Genomic DNA, 19,335 nt, shown 5'->3' on the forward strand with positions numbered 1-19,335 from the left:
GAGCACCACAGTTCAAAAGCATCAATTCTTCGGTGCTCAGCTTTCATTATGGTCCACCTCTCACATCCATACATGACAACTGGAAAAACCATAGCTTTGACTAGACAGACTTTTGTCAGCAAAGTAATGTCTCTCGTTTTTAATATGCTATCTAGGTTGGTCATAGCTTTTCTTCCAAGGAGCAAGCATCTTTTAATTTCATGGCTGCAGTCAATATCTGCAGTGATTTTGACCAAGAAAACAAAGTCTGTCTGTTTCCATTGTTTCCCCGTCTATTTGCCATGAAGTGGTGGGACCGTATGCCATGATCTTAGTTTCCTGAATGTTGAGTGTGAAACCAACTTTTTCATTCTCCTCTTTCACTCCCATCAAGAGGCTCTTTCATTCTTCTTTGCTTCTGTCATAAGAGCAGTGTCATCTGAGTATCTGAGGTTGTTGATATTTCTCCTGGCAATCTTGATTTCAGCCTGTGCTTAATCCACCCTGGCATTTTGCTTGATGTACTCTGCATATAAGCTAAATTAGCAGGGTGACAATATACAACCTTGACATACTCCTTTCCTATTTTGGAACCAGTCTGTTGTTCCATGTCTGATTCTACTGCTGCTTCTTGACCTGCATACACATTTCTCAGGAGGCAGGTCAGGTGGTCTGGTAGTCCCATCTCTTGAAGAATTTTTCCACAGTTTGTTGTGATCCACACAGTCAAAGGCTTTGGCATAGTCAAGAAAGCAGAAGTAGATGTTTTTTTGGAACTCTCTTGCTTTTTGATGATCCAGTGGATGTTGGCTATTTGATCTCTGGGTCCTCTGCCTTTTCTAAAACCAGCTTGAACATCTGGAAGTTCTCAGTTCACATACTGTTGAAGCTTGGCTTGGAGAATTTTGAGCATTACTTTACTAGCGTGTGAGATGAGTGCAATTGTGCAGTAGTTTGAGCATTCTTTGGCATTGCCTTTCTTTGGGATTGGAATGAAAACTGACCTTTTCCAGTCCTGTGGCCACTGCTGAGTTTTCCAAATTTGCTGGCATATTGAGTGCAGCACTTTCCCAGCATCATCTTTTAAAATTTGAAATACCACAGCTGGAATTCAATCACCGCTACTAGCTTTGTTCATAGTGATGCTTCCTAAGGCCCACTTGACTTCACATTCCAGGATGTCTGGCTCTAGGTGAGTGATCACATCATCATGATTATTTGGGTCATTGGGATCTTTTTTTTTACAGCTCTTCTGTGTATTCTTGCCTCCTTTTCTTAATATCTTCTGCTTCTGTTAGGTGCGTACTATTTCTGTCCTTTATTGTGCCCATATTTGTATGAACTGTTTCTTTGATATCTCTAATTTTCTTGAAGAGATCTCTAGTCTTTCCCATTCTATTGTTTTTCTCCGTTTCTCTGCATTGATCTCTGAGGAAGGCTTTCTTATCTCGCCTTGCTGTTCTTTGAAACTCTGCATTCCAAATGCACTCTGCATTCAAACTTGGTCTAGCTGGTTCTTTTTTCCTGCCTCTAGCCCAGGCGAGAAGACTTAATTCACATGCTTTGCATAATGCAGTGGAGAATTTATTGTGATCTTAACTCATTGGACAATTTATTGTTATCTGGAGTCAAATTCCTAACTTGTAATAAAGTACCCTTAATCCTGCTTTGGGCTTAATACATATGTTTCATTAGTCACCCTTTAACAGAGAGAAGGCTTCTCTAGGACATGTTTGAAACTGAACAGATGTTTGAGACTTGTTCCCCAGCTATGTGTCTCACTATCTATGAATCATTATCTCCATGCCCAGTTTGAAATGATTTACCTAAGTCAGGGTTCATCATGACTTAGATAACTACTCTTTTGGGCAATCAATATATATGGAGGAAAATGTTTCACAATTTATAAAGATCTGTAATATATTTCTATACATAGTCTCCTAAGCCCATCTCATCTCTGCTATAAAGCTGATCATGCTCTCCTTTGCTTCCTTCATAAAGAACTCAGTTTTCTAGTTATGCTGAGCCCTTTTCAGTTTCTTCAGCAACCGTTTTTATTCTGTAACTCGCTTCCATATATTTTGTATGTGTGTGTTAGTCGCTCAGTCATGTCCAACTCTTTGCGACCCCATGGACTGTAGCCCATCAGGCTCCTTTGTCCATGGGATTCTCCAGGCAAGAGTACTGGAGTGGGTTGCCATTTCCGTCTCCACTATTTTGTATATGTTGATTCATTTTAATTTTTGCTTCCTGAGACCTCTACCAATTCTTTTCTAACTCTGCAGACTCTCAAGTAATGACTTATTTGTATATACCACTGTATCTCCACATTGAATTTAAGAATTTCTGCCAGATCTGTGTCTTTGAGGAAATTATAAAAATTAATAGGCAAACCCATAACACCTTCTGCTTTAATATAATGTTCAGTTAATTGAAAAGTACTCTCTGCAAGAATAAAGCACATCTGAATATATATTTAAAACAGTTAAAAGATATCATTTTAAAAGTAAAATTAATCATTGTCTAAACTTTTGATTGAAAGCTCAATTTATTTTTAGGGTTTTCATAGCTGTTTGTACTTAAGCAATCTATCTGAGGCTTAAATAATTTCTTCTGAATTTGAAGAGAGATTTTAAATATTATTTATAAAATGAACCTAAATAGTTTCATTATATATACAGATATACACATACACATGTGCATTTAATATGCACTACCTGTTTCTCTAATGAAACATTATGGCTCAATGGAATTAAAATTAATTCATGTGCAGGGAAATACCTAGTCTTTGAGCCTTATCTTTTCAGCCATCCAGTCTCTTGAGAAAGCAAATTTTGCCCAGACACAAAAGAAAAATGTACTATTAAAATGCAATTCAGAAGTGATAAAAAGTGTAAGTGCAGCAGCCGGCTCACAGCACCCCCTCTGTATACTAAGGGACATTGGGGCCACATTAATTTTTTGTGTGAGTGTTGTCCATCCCATGTGCAAATTAGCACTGGAAGGACCATAATCTGTCTTACATGAGAGCTCTTTTCCCAAGGGCATATATAATACATGCTTGTGTAATTTTGTGTATTCAAAGCTCTGTGTTCTGTTTATTTTTTATCTTAAATAGATGTAGAGGGTATTTTCTTAGGAAAAATATTTAAAAGGAATTTCTTAATAAACATTAAAAAGAAATTGTAGAGAGGTGTGAAACTTGATGAAATAACACATTTTCTAAGCTTATTTTTTAAACAAGTTCAGGAATATAATGGGAGAAATTTCAGTTGAATTGGGATTTTTATAAAGGCCCTTTCCTTGTCTTAATTAAATAAGATAATATAAGATTATAATAACTCACATAAGATAATATATGTGAAAATATCAACATCTGCGCCAAAATTTGTTTAACCTCAATTTCATTTTTTCTGTGTCTGAATTTCAAAGTATTTTTCTTGGCAGAATATTTAATTTAGTTGTAAATTAAATACTTACTTCCCAGCACTTGCTTTTTTTCCTCTAAAAGTTTCTCGTATTTAAAACAGGATCTAGCTCTAATATTATTGATACCATGTCTCCTTTGATTATATTAATTAAAATTTTCTGATGTTTACTCCTCTTTCCTATATTATATGTTTCTTCTAGATTATCTCTTATATTTATATATGAGTTTTTCTTCCATCTTGATGTTAGTTGCTCAGTTGTGTCTGACTCTTTGTGACCCCATGGACTATAGCCCACTAGGATCCTCTGTCCGTGGGATTCTCCAGACAAGGATACTGTAGTGGGTTGCCATTCCCTTCTCCAGGGGATCTTCCCAATCCGCGGATCGAACCCAAGTCTCTTGCATTGCAGGCAGATTCTTTACCATCTGAGCCACTAGGAAAGCCCTCCATCTTGGTAGTTTCCCCAAATGACAATCCATTCATAAATTCACATTAAAAAAGAAACTCTAACCATCGGATTAAAAAGTGTATTTGTGTGTGAGAGTGGCTTATTTGACTGATAGACACTGGGATATGACCTTTTAATTAAGGAATTTCCAAATGTTGATATTTGAAGTTGTTGAACTGGGGACTCTCAGTATGTTTTGAGAAGAAACAGTTAGTCTTCTGAAATCTATTAGTCAAGCTGCCAGGTCACTTCAAGAGGAGCAAGGGAAGAGTTCAGTGAGTAATCTTTGAATTAGAATTCATATATTTCATTTGGTGCCTCACTCTGGCCTGCTTGCCTCAGCCCAGAGCTTTCTGATATAATATTTATGAGAATACACTCTTTTATGAATATATGAATTGGGAGAGAAACCTGGGGGTTTGCATAGGTTTCTCACCTGTTTTCAGCTTTATTCTTCACTCTCACCCACTGCAGTAGTTTCCAGAATCTTCCAGGATTCTGCAGGACTAATGGCATAATTTCTCTTTGGCCTCTTCCTCTTTTGGAACTCGACTTTTCTATCTGCATTCCACCTGCCAAAAATTGGTTAGCATTTTCCTCTTCTGTTTTTTCTCTGTTGTCCTCTTTCCTATGAACTTATAACTTAAAAAAAATCCCTTTACTCTTATTTCAGAAGGTTTTGATGAGGGGTTAAACAATTCATCAGGTTACACTATAAATGTATCATGATCTTAGATGTTCTGTGAGAGTTTAAAATTTTTATTTTTATGTTGATCAAAATAACATCAAAACTAATGATGATAATGATGATGGTGATGGTGATAGTGGTGCTGATACTGAGAGCTATAACAATAGCTGTTGGATTCTCAAACAGTTAGATGTGACTGAGCAACTAACACTTTCCTTCCAGTTTACTCCATAGCATGAGGGAACATAGTTAGCAGGGCCAAAGCTAAGATGCAAATATAGGTCTGACTGACTCAAAAGCTTCTTTATCCATACTCTGTACCAAGAATGCCTTTATTATTTGGGAAGTTAAGATGTGAAGAAAGCCCATTTCAATGAGAGTTGCAGTAGTAGCCATCCTTTACATTTGGGGAGTACCATCTTATTAAGGGCATTTTTACTTATCTGATGAGTTTTGAGTTACTTGGTACAATTAATTAATAATTAACATTCTCTATATTTAGCAGATATTTGAGACCCACAAAATTCTGTAAAATTTTAGTGTCTCCATTTGTGGAATAAGAAATGAAGATACATAGAAGTTAGTAACAGAGATAGTCAGTGGCCAAGATTGAAGTGAAGACCTGGTGTTCTGATTCCAAGCCATGTGTTATTTTCCCTATAATTTATGACTTCTTTAAATTCTTTTTTTTTTTAATCAAATGTCTCTACAAATCAAATTAAGATGATGACCTTAATATTCTTTCAGGTTTTTGCCATTTTCTTCCTATCACAAAAACAAAAAATACATCCCGACAATGCATTTATCAAGCAAATATGGTCCTGATGCTTATGGAACTCAACATTTCCGAGATGAAAATCCTAAGAGATGGATCTGTAACAAGGTGAGTCGATGCAACATTAAAAAGAAAATAATGTTTCTTTGAAAAGGCTAAAAATGGACACTGATTATAGCAAATATACTCTCATTACAACTAACACCCTTATGGTTACAGAATTATTTTTAGCTATTTTATAGGAAGATAGTGCAGCTTACTGTGTCAGTAAGAGGTTTAAGTTTTTTTGTGGATTTTTGTTGTTGTTGTGTTTTTGTGTTTTATGGTTCGGCCACCCTGTGGTCAATGGCATGGATCATTAGCTTTGGCAAAGCCAATTAGGGTCAAGTCTGAATCTGTGGAATAGTGTTAAGCTAACTCTCAGGCATGGAGATCAGTGCTTTCTTGCTTTCTTTCAACCTCCATGTATATGTAGTTAGGTATGTAGGAAAGAAGGAAGAAGAAAGGAAGGGAAAAAGGAAGGAGGGGAGGGTAGGAGGGAAGAAGGAAGAAAGGAAGGGGAGATATATGTGATATCCTATCTATATATTTGACATAGAAAAGGAAAAAGCAGATAAATATTTACTTTTGGATTCCAGAATTATAATTGCTAGCACTTAAATTAAAATTTCTAAAATGGGAAAACACCTACCTACATGTCTTACACAATAGGAGGTAACAAGGAAAGTTCTTACTAGGTTTTTAACCTATTGTCTAGCAATTAGAAACTCAAACTTATATCAAAATTATACAGACAAAGTAGAGCAGGAAATTATATTCTGGAAAGGGCCTAGAGCTCCTGAGTTCCATACACTACCAGGCCTATTGTTTCTATTAGTAGTCTGTCAATGAGGATTTATTCATTTACAAACAGTCTCCTACCAAAAGGATTTAAGACACCTTGCTTGCGTGCGTGCGTGCTAAGTTGCTTCAGTCATGTCCGACTCTTTGCGACCCTATGACCTATAGCCTGCCAGGCTCTTCTGTTCATGGAATTCTCCAGGCAAGAATACTGGAGTGGGTTGCCATGCCCTTCTTCAGGGGATCTTCCCAATCCAGGGATCGAACACATGTATCCTGCATTGCAGGTGGATTCTTTACTGCTGAGCCACCAGGAAAGACCCTGAGGGCACCTTATCAAGTGGCAAATACAACGTAGGCCATATTCTAGAAATTTAAACACGGGGAAACAATCTTAGATGAGAAGAGCACCTATGCCCACAAAATAAAGGAGGACTGGGAGGAGGGCATGGCAACCCACTCCAGTATGCTTGCCTGGAGAATCCCATGGACAAAGCACCTAGGCGGGCTGCAGTCCTTGGAGCTGCAAAGAGCCTCACATGACTGAGCAATGAGCATGCTTGCACGTGACTGTGGTGGTCAGAGACTTAGGAAATGCAACCTGTTGGTATCTAAGATGCAGAGAACAAAAGTTGCAGAGGCATCCTCACTGCTCAAGTGAAAGAAACATGTTAGACCTTTAAGGGAAATGAGATCTTTCTTTACCAAATTCTAAGAAAAGTTCTTTTTTAAGGACATTGTAAATAATGGCATTGTCAAAAGGAACTCGTGCTTGGATTCCTTAGGAAGTCGCTTTTTCTTTTGTAGCTGCTAAGTCGTTTTGTTTTGTTGTTGTTGTTTTTTTAAGTAGTCTTCTAGAACACTAAACAGTAATTCCATGGCATAAGGAATATGTACAATGAGTAGTTCAATCTGGTCCACTGACTGATAAACCTGAAAGTTGATAATAATATTATTACATTAAAAATCCATACCAAGACTATGCTAGGCATTTGTTTTTTACCTGAATGCAGCCATTCAGAATATAGGGTAAATATGATTTTTAAACCTTTTAATTTTGTATTTTGAATGTACATAATGTGATCTACATCTCATTTTTCTATTTGACGTGAATTTTATTTTTTTGTTGTTAAGCCGTCACCATTCTATTTAATTCAAGGAAATTCTCATTTCGTTTCCTTAAAATGTAAATGACTTGCCTTAAGACACTGCACTACTTCAATATAAGAAAAATCCTTGTGCCAGTGTTTCTTTCCTAAAATAATATGGTTCTTTTGGGTTTTATGCCATAGGTTTATTCATATGTTTGACATATTCTAAGACTATGCATTCATCTCACTAGATTAATCAAGTTATAGAGACTCTTGGATATTCACTAAAAAAAAAAAAAGTTTATTTTGTTCTTTTGGAGGAATCATTGTTGCCTCTGTATACTTTTAGAAAGTACACATACTTGAAAAGTTAATGACAAATAATCATTCTTTTAGATCCTGAAAACTAAGAAAGTGTAGAGTTTCCTTATGTCTTAATAAATCATTAATCCCCTTGCACAAAATCACATAGAAAGATATTAAATGCAAATTTAATTTTATTCCTCATTTCCTTCTTTTCCACTTCTTCTGATCTTTTAAAATAACCTTATTAAATTGACAAATTATTCCTGTGTAGCCAGTAGATTTTACAAAGTACAAAGGTAGCCATTCTGTTGTTTCTATGAAAATATTTTATGTTTTGACTTGCTGCTCAATGATCTGGGTGAATTTGTGCCCAATAAATGATTAAAAGCCCGCAGATTTTTCTTTATTTTATATAAAACTTCGTTTATTGATTTTGGAGACATGAGACCACAACTTATTCATTATTAGTAGATGAAGGATTATTTTAGTGAGTTGTTGAGTTCAAAATGTTGAAGAGGGAAAAGACTGGTGTAGTTTTATGCTGCTTCTATTGGGAGATGGGCTATTTACAAACATTTAAATACACATAAGATTTACTTGAATGCATTAGATTTACTGAAATTAAGAAACAAATATATTTGGTTCCTGTTCTCCACTCTGCATCATGTTTTAAGTTTGTCTGTCTGGAGAATTTTTTTCTCTTTTGTTTTCTTTAAGCATGGAGGTTGTAACTGTTAGGCCATTTGTTATACAACTAAGATAAAGGGTGTACATTGAGAGAAAAGTAAAATGTTTTCTTTCTCTAATCATATTCACATTAAATCAGTTAATAAATCGTATTTAATATTTTTGTTTTATTTTAATGCTATTAACATGAACAGTATAGAAAGACATCACAAAGTCAGCAGATTAAGAGCAAATAATATAATTTTCCTGATAGTATGAAAATCAGTAGTGAAAAATAATATATATCATTTTTTGAATTTATGGAAATCAATAATAAAGTATATATATCATATAACTTACTCATATTTCTTTTATCTAACTGTAAAATGCTCCAAGTTAATTGTTAGATTCTAGGTCTGTGTCTTAAATGGTCAAACTTTTTTTAAGTTCACCTAAAGACTTTGTATTTATAAATTCTTTGTTGTGCTGATCTCAATATCTGAAAAAGAAATGAAATTAAATAAGTAGAATCTATTAGTCACCATTAATTTCATCTATCTGACTAGGTCTAAAAGAGTTGGCCAAGAAAAAATTGTCTACTAAAAACATTCTTTTGATTGTCAAAACATCTGAACATGTTCATATTTACTGAAGCAGAAATGATAGTCTCAGGCCTTTATCTGAATAAGAATGAGTTTCATATGCATTTTGGACAACTGACTATAATAGAACCACTTCATGTTTTCCCATATTCGCAAAATTCAAGAAGAGACTTTTAAGATGGTTCATGTTGACAGAGCTTCTCCTCCTATGCCTTATTATAGGTGAATTACAGCAGTAGATCAGCCCTTTTGTGTTATTTTCACATGCATTTTGGTCCTAAACAGAATTTTATAAGCTACAAAGCATAAAAATATCTAGTACTCCAAAGAATTAATTTAGGGAGCCTAAGCATATTGCACAGAACATAAAGTTGACCTTTACCGTCGACAGCATTTGGAATGGAGTGGGATGTGGAACACATCATAGATTTAATGTGGCACGTCGCTGTCTGCAGAAACTTGGGTGGGACTGTGACTGCTTGCCCATAGCACCCGGTGATTGAATCTGCTGTCACCAGCATCCTGATAATAATGAACACCCAGCTCAACGACCGTGATTATGATTATCATAATTGATGTGCAAGAGCAGTGTGTGGGGATCATTACAGCTGAACTGTACATCAGAGAAACATGCCTCAGTTATGGATAATTTTACTCTTATGCATTGATTGGGATAAAATATGCCTTTCTCTTTAAACAGACCAGCTTCATATAATTTTAAGAATCTTTCTGTACACGCTGATGGATGATTATGTGTCTGCTGAAAACAGCCCCCGACAGTTGTTTGTTTTGTGTTGTTTCGTTTCATTAGTAAATGTAAACAATTAAATAATTAAGTGTAATTGAGGGAAAATATTTTGCTTAGGAGGATGGTCTTCAATAATCAAATATTCAGTTTAAATGCTTTTTCTGTCTCTCTGACGATATATCTGGGACTAAAGTTCTTCAGCGTTCTCCCTCTGATTATCCTTGTACCTGAATTCCAGAGGTCAGCAACCATCAGGGAAAATATAAGCTTATACAATTTTTTATTATAAAGTATTATGCATTTGAATATGCATACATTTTTGCATATACTCTTGTTTATTATGCCTTTAGGACAGAACCACTATTGTGTTATTCTATATTGAAAAATAGTGTTTAACCTATAGAATAGTTTGGATATGTAGTGTTGAGATGTATAAATTTACACTTCCTTAGCTTTTTCATCAATATTTTGTTTCAGATAGGTTTGTCACATTGTGTGGAAATTTTCAATTATAGTCTTAAAAATGAGTTCGAGAGTTTCGGATTTTAATTTTAACTCATGAATAAATATGATATTAATATGTGCAGTGATGTTTCCAAGATTTTCAGTAGATTAGTACTGACCATGTTAGTCTGTAATTATTATAACCTAAGTGGGCTTCCCTGGTGACTCAGCGGTAAAGAATCTGCTTTTCACCTACTGAAAATATTATTTTTCAGAAATGATGGATTTTATACCATGTTCTCTGGTCTGACCTCTTGCTGTACCCAAAGCCCAGATGTCTATTTCTTGACCATTTGCCATATTATGACCTCTACGGATGTGTATATACCATGTGACATAAGCTGACTATCTCGCTCACTGGAATGCACTTTCTTGTCAGTTCTTTCTTCCAAGGAATCCCCTTAATCTTTCCCCAGGTCATTTATGCCTTAAAAAGATCTTAACATCTTTTATCTAGAATTTTTAGGTCATAGGTTTCTTGAAATCTCCAGTTTTCTGTAAGTACTGATACTTTATCTCAAATATTGGAAATATGTTTGCTAGATATAATAACAAATGGTTAATTCTGTGGAATTATTTTAAATGGGGATTGGTTCTATTATTATGTACTTCATTTAGCTCACTTTTAATTTGCTGTGAAATTTTTGAAGAATCTTTATTATTTTATATTAACTCTGTTCTTTAATTCACCAAACTTTTGTATATTATATATATGTTTTATTCTGTTGAATTTATTTTTGGCTTTTAAGGCTTTTTTTAAAAGTTGTAGTTGATGTACAGTATTATACAAGTTATAAGTGTAGAGCATAGTGACTCACAGTTTTTAAAGGTTGTGCTCTTTTATAGTTATTGTAGAATATCGGCTATTTTTCCTGTGTTGTGCAATATAATTTTATAGCTTATTTTATACATAATAGTTTGTACATTTAAAAAATGTCTTTATTATGTGTCAAGATGATACAGACTACCAGAATATTATTTATAAAATAATAAATTAATGAAATCTTTACCTGGCTTAGAGAGAAGACATTCCTGTTATTTAGAAGTCTTGTGTGGTACTCTCAATGGTTCCATCTTTTCTGTTTCCAATGACAGAGATCTGCTATCCTGAATTTTAAATACTTCCTTTGCTTTTATGCTTTTATTATATATTTGTATTCCTGAGCAATAGCTAGTTTTGCATATCTTAGGCATTTTATATAAATGTATTTGTATAAATGTGTAAATCAAATCACGTGTATTTTTCAAACAGCTTTCTATACCACACACTTACTGTGTATGCATGCATGCATGCTAAGTTGCTTCAGTCGTGTCTGATTCTTTGTGACCCTATGGACTGTAGAAGGTTTTGCTGTCCCTTGGATTCTCCAAGCAAGAATACTGGAGTGGGTGGCCATGCCCTCCTCCAGGGAATCTTCTCCACCCAGGGACTGAACCCATGTTTTATGTCCCCTGCATTAGGAGGCGGGTTCTTTACCACTAGCACCACCTGGTAAGCCCTCTTACCATGTATAGTGAAAGTGAAAGTCGCTCAGTCGTGTCCGACTCTTGGCAACCTCATGGACTATATAGACCATGGAATTCTCCAGGCCAGAATACTGGAGTGGGTAGCCTTTCCCTTCTCCAGGGCATCTTCCCAACCCATGGATTGAACCCAGGTCTCCCACCTTGCAGCAGATTCTTTACTAGCTGAGCCGCAAGGGAAGCCCTTTACTTGCATTTAATTTTTTCCACTGTTGTAAAGTATTCCACGCATAAGTTGCCACAATTTATCCATTTATTGGAGAAAAATATGCATTACTTGCAGCTGCTCTAATCAATGATTTTGATTTGACTATTATGTTGATTCCTTTATAAGTCTCCTGGTTCACATGAGAGAAACGTATTACTGATTATAGGATATATATTGAATACATTTTCAAATTTGTTCCATAGATTATATTTAACAAAGAACTGTTCACATTTAGTTTACAACAGTGATACTACAGTAGTCCTTCCATTATTTATTACTGTCAACCTTAAAATTTTTTGCTGATTGGATAGATGTGATGTTATGTATTAGTTAGCATTTCCTTGATTTTAATGAAGTTCAACTTTCTTATCCAAGAGCACACATCTCTCAATAGAAGTTGTTTTCTCACATGGATTCTACATGTTTATTATTAGACTTATTCCTAAGAAACTTATATTTTATTGTGATTGTGAAAAGCTCTTTTTTTTTTCTGTTCATTTTCTAACACACTCTTGCTGTCATACAGTCTTTTGTGTTCTTCATATATACTTTTGTTACTATGTTAGTCCGCTCGGGTTGCCATAACAAAATACCACAGATCTGGTGGGTTGTATTTGTTTTTTCACAATCCAGGGGGCCAGAAGTCCAAGATCAAAGTCCTCTCGAGGTTGGTTTCTGGTGAGGCCTCCCTTGCTGGCGCTCCTCCCGTGGTGTCCTCACGGCGTCTTCGGTGTGCATCCAGGCAGCGAGAGTGCTGTGGTTGGTGTCCCTCCCTCTTCTAATAAAGACACCAGCTCGATCAGACTATTCTGGCATCAGATTTTCTAGTTTCAAATGACTGCTTATGTGCCTGATTTTGAGCAGTTTATTTAAATTCCCTGTATCTGAGTTTTCTCATCTTTGGAAAGGGGAACTATTTTACCTTCCTTAAACTGTTATGGATGACTGTTGGGTTATGATGTTATGTTATGATGACTGAATTAGGAACTCGTATTAATTACTTAGAAAAATACCCAACAAAGTAAATACTGTACATTTAGCTGTTATTGTATTTATGATCTTTTAAATTTTCTTTTTCATTAATGTATTTTGACCACTTATGTTATAATGATTTTCTAAATCTCTAATACTCTCTGTATCATTTAAAATTTTACCATTATTAGCCCTATTTTCACATATTGACGTTATAGTAAAAGCTATAGGCGTAGCTCATTATATTGTACTTTGCCACATCACACTTCTTGGATACTGCATTTTTTAAAAAAACAAATTGAAGGCTTGTGGCAACCCTTCACTGAACAAGTTTTTATCAGCTCCATTTTTCCAGTAGCAGTTGCTCACTTCATGTTTCTGTGTCACATTTTGGTAAATATCACCATATTTCAAACTTTATTATTATTATTACTATGTATTTATGGTTATTCTATGATGAATGATTTTTGATGTTACTATTTTCTTGTTTGGGGGCACCATGCTAATATAAGACAATGAACTTAATTGATAAATGTTGTGTGTGTTCTGACTGCTCCACTGACTGGTCATTCCCCTATTTCTCTCCCTGTCCTCTGGCATCCCTATTCCTTGAGACACAAAAATATTGAAATCAAGTCAATTAATAACCTTATAATGGTCTCTAAATGTTCTAAAGGAAGAATCATACGTTTCTCACTTTAAATCAAAAGCAAGGAATGGTTAAGCTTAATGAGGAAAGCATGTCTAAAGCCAAGATAGGCTGAAACCTAGGCCTCGTGAACCAGTTAGCCAAGTTGTGAATGCAGAGGAAAAGTTCTTGAAAGAAATTAAAAGTGCTGCTCTAGTTCATACAGAAACAGCCTTATGGTCTATATGGAGAGTGTTTTACTAATCTGGATAGAGGATCAAACTGCCACAGCATTCCCTTAAGCCAAAGCCTAATCCAGAGCAATCTCCTAACTCTCTTCAGTTCTATGAAGGCTGAGAGAAGTGAGAAAGCTGCAGAAGAAAAGTTTGTAGGTAGCAGAGATTGATTCATGAAGTCTAAAGAAAAAAGCCATATCCATAACATAAAAGTGCAAGGTGAAGCCGCCAAGTGCTAATGTATTAACAGAAGCTGCAGCAAGTTGTCAAGAAGATCTCTCTAAAATAATAAGGATGGCTACACTAAGCAACAAAATTTCAATGTGAATAAGACAGACTTATAGTGGAAGAAAATGCCACCAGGGACTTTCATAGCTTGAGAGGAGAAGTCACTGCCTGTTTCTGAGTTTCAAAGGTCAGGTAGACTCTCTTGTTAGGTGTTAATGCAGTCGGTGACAGAGTTGAAGCCAGTGTTCGTTCATCAGTCTGAAAATCCTAGGACCATTAAGAGTTATGCTAAGTCAACTCGGCCTATGCCCTGTAGATGGAACAGCAAAGCCTGGTTGACAGCACATCTGTTTACAGCATGGTTTACTGAGTAGTTTAAGCCCACTCTTGAGGCTTACTTCTCAGAAAAAAAAATTCCCTTTCAAAATATTGCTGCTCACTGAAACATAGAGACATACTTTACTCATCATTTTGTATGTCACCCAAACTCTAATAACCAGAGGATTCATTAAAAGTAGTTTTTCCTACCTCATATGATCATAAATTTATCCATCAAGAAAGGAAATCAAATCCTGGTAATGTTCTTTTCATATCCAATGGTGGGATTTTTTCTTTGAAAATCAGTAGTGGTTTTATTTTGAAAAAAGTCTTATTGTTTTGTAGTAGTTGGAAGGGGTTTAATTGTCAGTGGCGAGTTGAGGGTGGTTATACAGGGGGATCAGAAACCAAACTACTTGGACCTTTCTTGGCTGAAATATGACATGATCAGCACAGAGGAGCCCCCAAGAAGTTTTCATGTTGTGACTGTATTCCATGGGATGATGAGAAATAAATGTTAACAGTATATTGAATAAAGAATTACTGCTCATTGACAACGTACCTGATCATATAAAAGATCTGACAGAAAGGTACAATGAGATTAATATCATTTTCATGCCTGCTAACACAACATTCATTCTGCAGCCCATGAACTGAGTAATTTTGACTTTCAAGTTTTATTATTCAGGAAATACATTTTGTATGGCTATCCCTGCCATAGATAGTGATTCCTCTGATGGATCTGCGCAATGTCAATTGAAAACATTCTGGAAAGGATTCACCATTCTAGGAGCCATTAAGAACATTTTGACTCATGGGAAGAAGTTTAATCAACATTAACAAGAGCTTGGCAAAAATTGATTCCAGCTCTGTGGATACCTTTGAGGGGTTCAAGACTTCAGTGCAGGAAGTCACTTCAGGTAGCAAGAGAACTAGCCTTAGAAGTGGAGTCTGAAGAAGTGGAGCCTGAAGACTAAATTGCTGCCATCTCTTGATAAAACCTGAATGAATAAGGAGTTTCCTCTAAGGGCTGAGTAAAGAAAGTGGTTTCTGGAGATGAGAACTACTCCTGATGAAGGTGGTATGTAGAATTATTGAAATTACTAAGGATGTAGAATGTGACATCAACTTAGTTGATAAAGCAAGTAGCAGGGTTTGAAGGGATTATCTCCAGTTTTGAAACAAGCGCTACTGTGGGTACGATGCTATCCAACACCTCAGGGATAGTATCAGTGCTCAGGGAACTCTACTCAGTGTTCTGTGCTGACTGAAATGGGAAGGAAATCCAAAAAAGAGGGGATATATGTATAGCTGATTCACTTTGCTGTACAGTAGAAACTAACACAACATTGTAAAGCAACAGTACTCCAATAAAGATTAGTTAAGAAAAGAAAGTGAAAGTTGCTTCAGTTGTGTCTGACTCTGTTCAGTCCATGGAATTCTCCTGGCCAGAATACTGGAGTGGGTAGCTATTTCCTTCTCCAGGGGATCTTCCCAGCCCAGGAATCAATCCGGGATCTGTTGCATTGCAGGTGGATTCTTTACCAGCTGAGCTACCAGGGAAACCTAAGAGAAGAAAGTAATAGTAAACTAACATTAATAAATTGACTGAGTCCTAGATAATTAAAAGATTAGTTTTTATTAATTTAAATTAATTTCCTATACGATATGTTTTAATATTATACAAATTAAATATTGAAGTTTATCAGACATATAACTTGTGTTACACTAAGACAAATATGTGAAAGCTTCCATCATAAGATGATTTTAAACTTACAGATAAAATTTTATTTATTTTTTGTATCTTTGAATTGACTTTACATCACTATAAAATAGTATTTTGAAAAAATTTTTGGTAAATTTCCAAGTTGGTGCTTAAAAAATGTCTTTAAGTCTTATGAAATGGCAAAGGGAACCAACAGCAACACATACCACAGAAATAAAGGAGAAGTCAAATACTTCTTTTAATTGTGTGTTTCCAAATCGCTACATATCACTTAGGTAATGTGTGCCAAGGAGAGCATGGAACTCTACTCGTGGATTTCACAGACCAGATTTCCTGCTTGAGAATTCATTTGAAGAAATTGTTCCATTGTGAAAATTATTGTTGGGGATTTAATTTCTCTTAACATATTTAACTGCATATTTTCCAAATTATACCTAAATGCAATATAATTTCTCCTAAAAGCATTCTTCATTTAGTTATTTAAACATTCATATTTATCCTAACAAGATGCTGGAAACCATACTCCCAGACTTCTTTTGAGAAGGCTACAGTTTGTGAATTCTATTATAGAAGTGCCAGATTGATATCTGCGTCATTAACTCTGGATTAATTTGTGAGTTACTTTTTAGGTGGTTATGATAAGGTTGTAAACTATTAGGGAAAATTTTACATCTGTTAGCATGTTAGCATATTAACAACCAAAATTTCAGATGACTAAAAAGTGATAACTTGATAATCTGGGCAGCAACTGACTTAAAGGATATCAATGAAAGACTCTGAGGTACAAAAGTAGTGAAAATATTTCACATGATGGTTGTAAAGATACAAGTGTTGACCTTAACTTTTTTATTACATCTATTCCAACAGCAGTTTGCAAAGATTTTGCTCACAAAAATTGGAATATTTAATAAAGCATAATTTTCCTCCTCTGTAATCCCTCAATTGGAAAATGTAGTCCCTTGGTGATGATCTAGGGTTTTGAAGAATAAATGGATTTTAAAGAGAAAATTAGATGGTACTTATTATGTTGTCTAACTAGCAATGCATTGTCATTTGTCTGTTGTATTATAAATGGCTTGTTCTGTCTACCTTCTTCATTTAATCATGTAACTTGTCTGTAAGCAGCATTAGAGAAAAAAAATGTTGCTGTATTACTTTTTCAGTTATTTTCTCTGCTTATCCAAAGAGAACTCACACTTATTATAGCTAGTGCAGAACTCTTCATTTTCTCCCTGACACCTGGTTTCTCTTAAATTCCTTTCACCCAGGCAGTCACTCAACTTTTGCCAAATAATGGGGAGACGTCCTAGTTTTCTCCCTCTCTTCCTTAGGAAAGATTTTCCCCAATGACATTGACTCTCCCAAGTGAAGTTATGTATGACTGGCAAGTTTGATATTTTAAGAATTAAGCCATGATATAAAAATTACATCCTAGTCCAAAATTTTCTTATGGTAAATAAAATACAATTTTTGTGTATACAGTCAGTATTTTATTTGTTTTATTATATATTCTTTCTGAATGTGTTTTTGTTATTTGTCTAATTATTTGTCATGAGAAGACTGAATTGGAAGGGTGTCTGTGCAAGTCTCTTTGCAGCTGTAACCTAATGCCATGTTGGCATTTCTTATAGAAATAATGAAGAGCACTAGCATTCACTGTATATGTGTTTCCTTCACTTTATGTCATGTATATAATATGTTAAGAAAATGACTTCCATTTTGTGAGCATACTCCATAGAAACTCATTTATATTGTGAAAGCTTATAAACCATGAAAAATTTGAAGTATTTTTTTCAGAATTCTATTTTTTATAAAGTATTTGAATTGAAGTTGTACTTCTTTGAAGGTTTGCCTAGATTCTTGAGACACTGCATATTGTTTTTCTAACTGAATTCAGAAATATCTGTCATTTATGTTTTGATATCAAATAAATAGTGTGTGAGATGGAAGCAATCTAATCTGCAAGCATGAATATACTTTCCAGTACTAATAGCATAATTAAGTGTTCAAAATGCTATATGTAAAATTTTAGTGTACTTAGTTTTGAAAGTAAGTTTCCATATTCATGGCATGTATTACTTAAATTTCAAAATAAAAATTCTAAAAGTACCCCAGAAAAAGATGTTGAGAAAATATATTAGATACTTTGGTAGCTAACACATCTACTTTTGCTTTTTATCCCCAAACATTACTGATAACATTTCCCATGCTTCAACTTTCTCTCATGTTACCGATCTACAATAGATGTAAATGCCCCAAATAACCAAGGACCTGAAGTTGCATGAATTTGTCAGATTGGGAATATATTCAGATATCAAATGTTAAGTGTTTGGTGTTCTATGAAGAAAATCATCTCAGAATGTAACTACTCTATTCATATAAATGTATGACTTAGTAGCATTAAAATAATCAGTGGTAGATTGAAGGGTTTATTTTTGATGACATGCTAACATAAAAATAAAGTGCACTTTCCAGAAAGCTTCTTTGTATTTGTAGGGTGCAGTATAGCTTAAAACACTGCCCCTGTAAAATCTATTATTAGAAAACAAAGAAAGATGCTCTTTTTCAAATATCTCCTATCTTTTATATATGGAAACAGTGTCAGACTTTATTTTTGGGGGGCTCCAAAATCACTGCAGATGGTGACTGCAGCCAGGAAATTAAAAAGACGCTTACTCCTTGGAAGAAAAGTTATGACCAACCTAGATAGCATATTCAAAAGCAGAGACATTACTTTGCCAACAAAGGCCCGTCTAGTCAAGGCTATGGTTTTTCCAGTGGTCATGTATGGATGTGAGAGTTGGACTGTGAAGAAAGCTGAGCACCAAAGAATTGATGCTTTTGAACTGTGGTATTGGAGAAGACTGTGTGTGTGTGTGTGTGTGTGTGTGTGTGTGTGTGTGTGTGTTTTAATTTTACTTTATTTTACTTTACAATACTGTGTTGATTTTGCCATACATCAACATGAGTCCACCACGGGTGTACATGAGTTACCAATCCTGAACCCCTCTCCCACCTCTCTCCCCATACCATCTCTCTGGGTTATCCCAGTACACCAGCCCCAAACATCCTGTATCCTAAATCGAACCTAAACTGGCAATTCATTTCTTACATGATAGTATACATGTTTGAATGCCATTCTCCCAAATCATCCCACCCTCTCCCTCTCCCACAGAGTCCAAAAGTCTGTTCTATACATCTGTGTCTCTTTTGCTGTCTCACATACAGGGTTATCATTACCATCTTTCTAATATGTATATGTTAGTATACTGTATTCGTGTTTTTCTTTCTGGCTAATTTCACTCTGTATAATCGGCTCCAGTTTCATCCACCTCATTAGAACTGATTCTAATGTATTCTTTTTAATGTCTGAGTAATACTCCATTGTGTATATGTACCACAGCTTTCTTATCCATT

General features: G+C 35.1%; 1 protein-coding gene across 1 annotated transcript in view; it reads left to right on the forward strand.

Moving 5' to 3' along the window:
* SPATA17 (spermatogenesis associated 17) overlaps positions 1-19,335 on the forward strand; it is a 235,063-nt gene that overhangs the window by 174,348 nt on the left and 41,380 nt on the right. Inside the window, exon 9 of the mRNA XM_052654228.1 lies at positions 5,294-5,429. Coding sequence (XP_052510188.1) covers positions 5,294-5,429 — 136 coding nt within the window. The remainder of the gene's footprint in view (positions 1-5,293; positions 5,430-19,335) is intronic.

Source organism: Budorcas taxicolor, chromosome 16 (assembly GCF_023091745.1).
Source record: "Budorcas taxicolor isolate Tak-1 chromosome 16, Takin1.1, whole genome shotgun sequence".
Lineage (NCBI taxonomy): Eukaryota > Metazoa > Chordata > Mammalia > Artiodactyla > Bovidae > Budorcas > Budorcas taxicolor.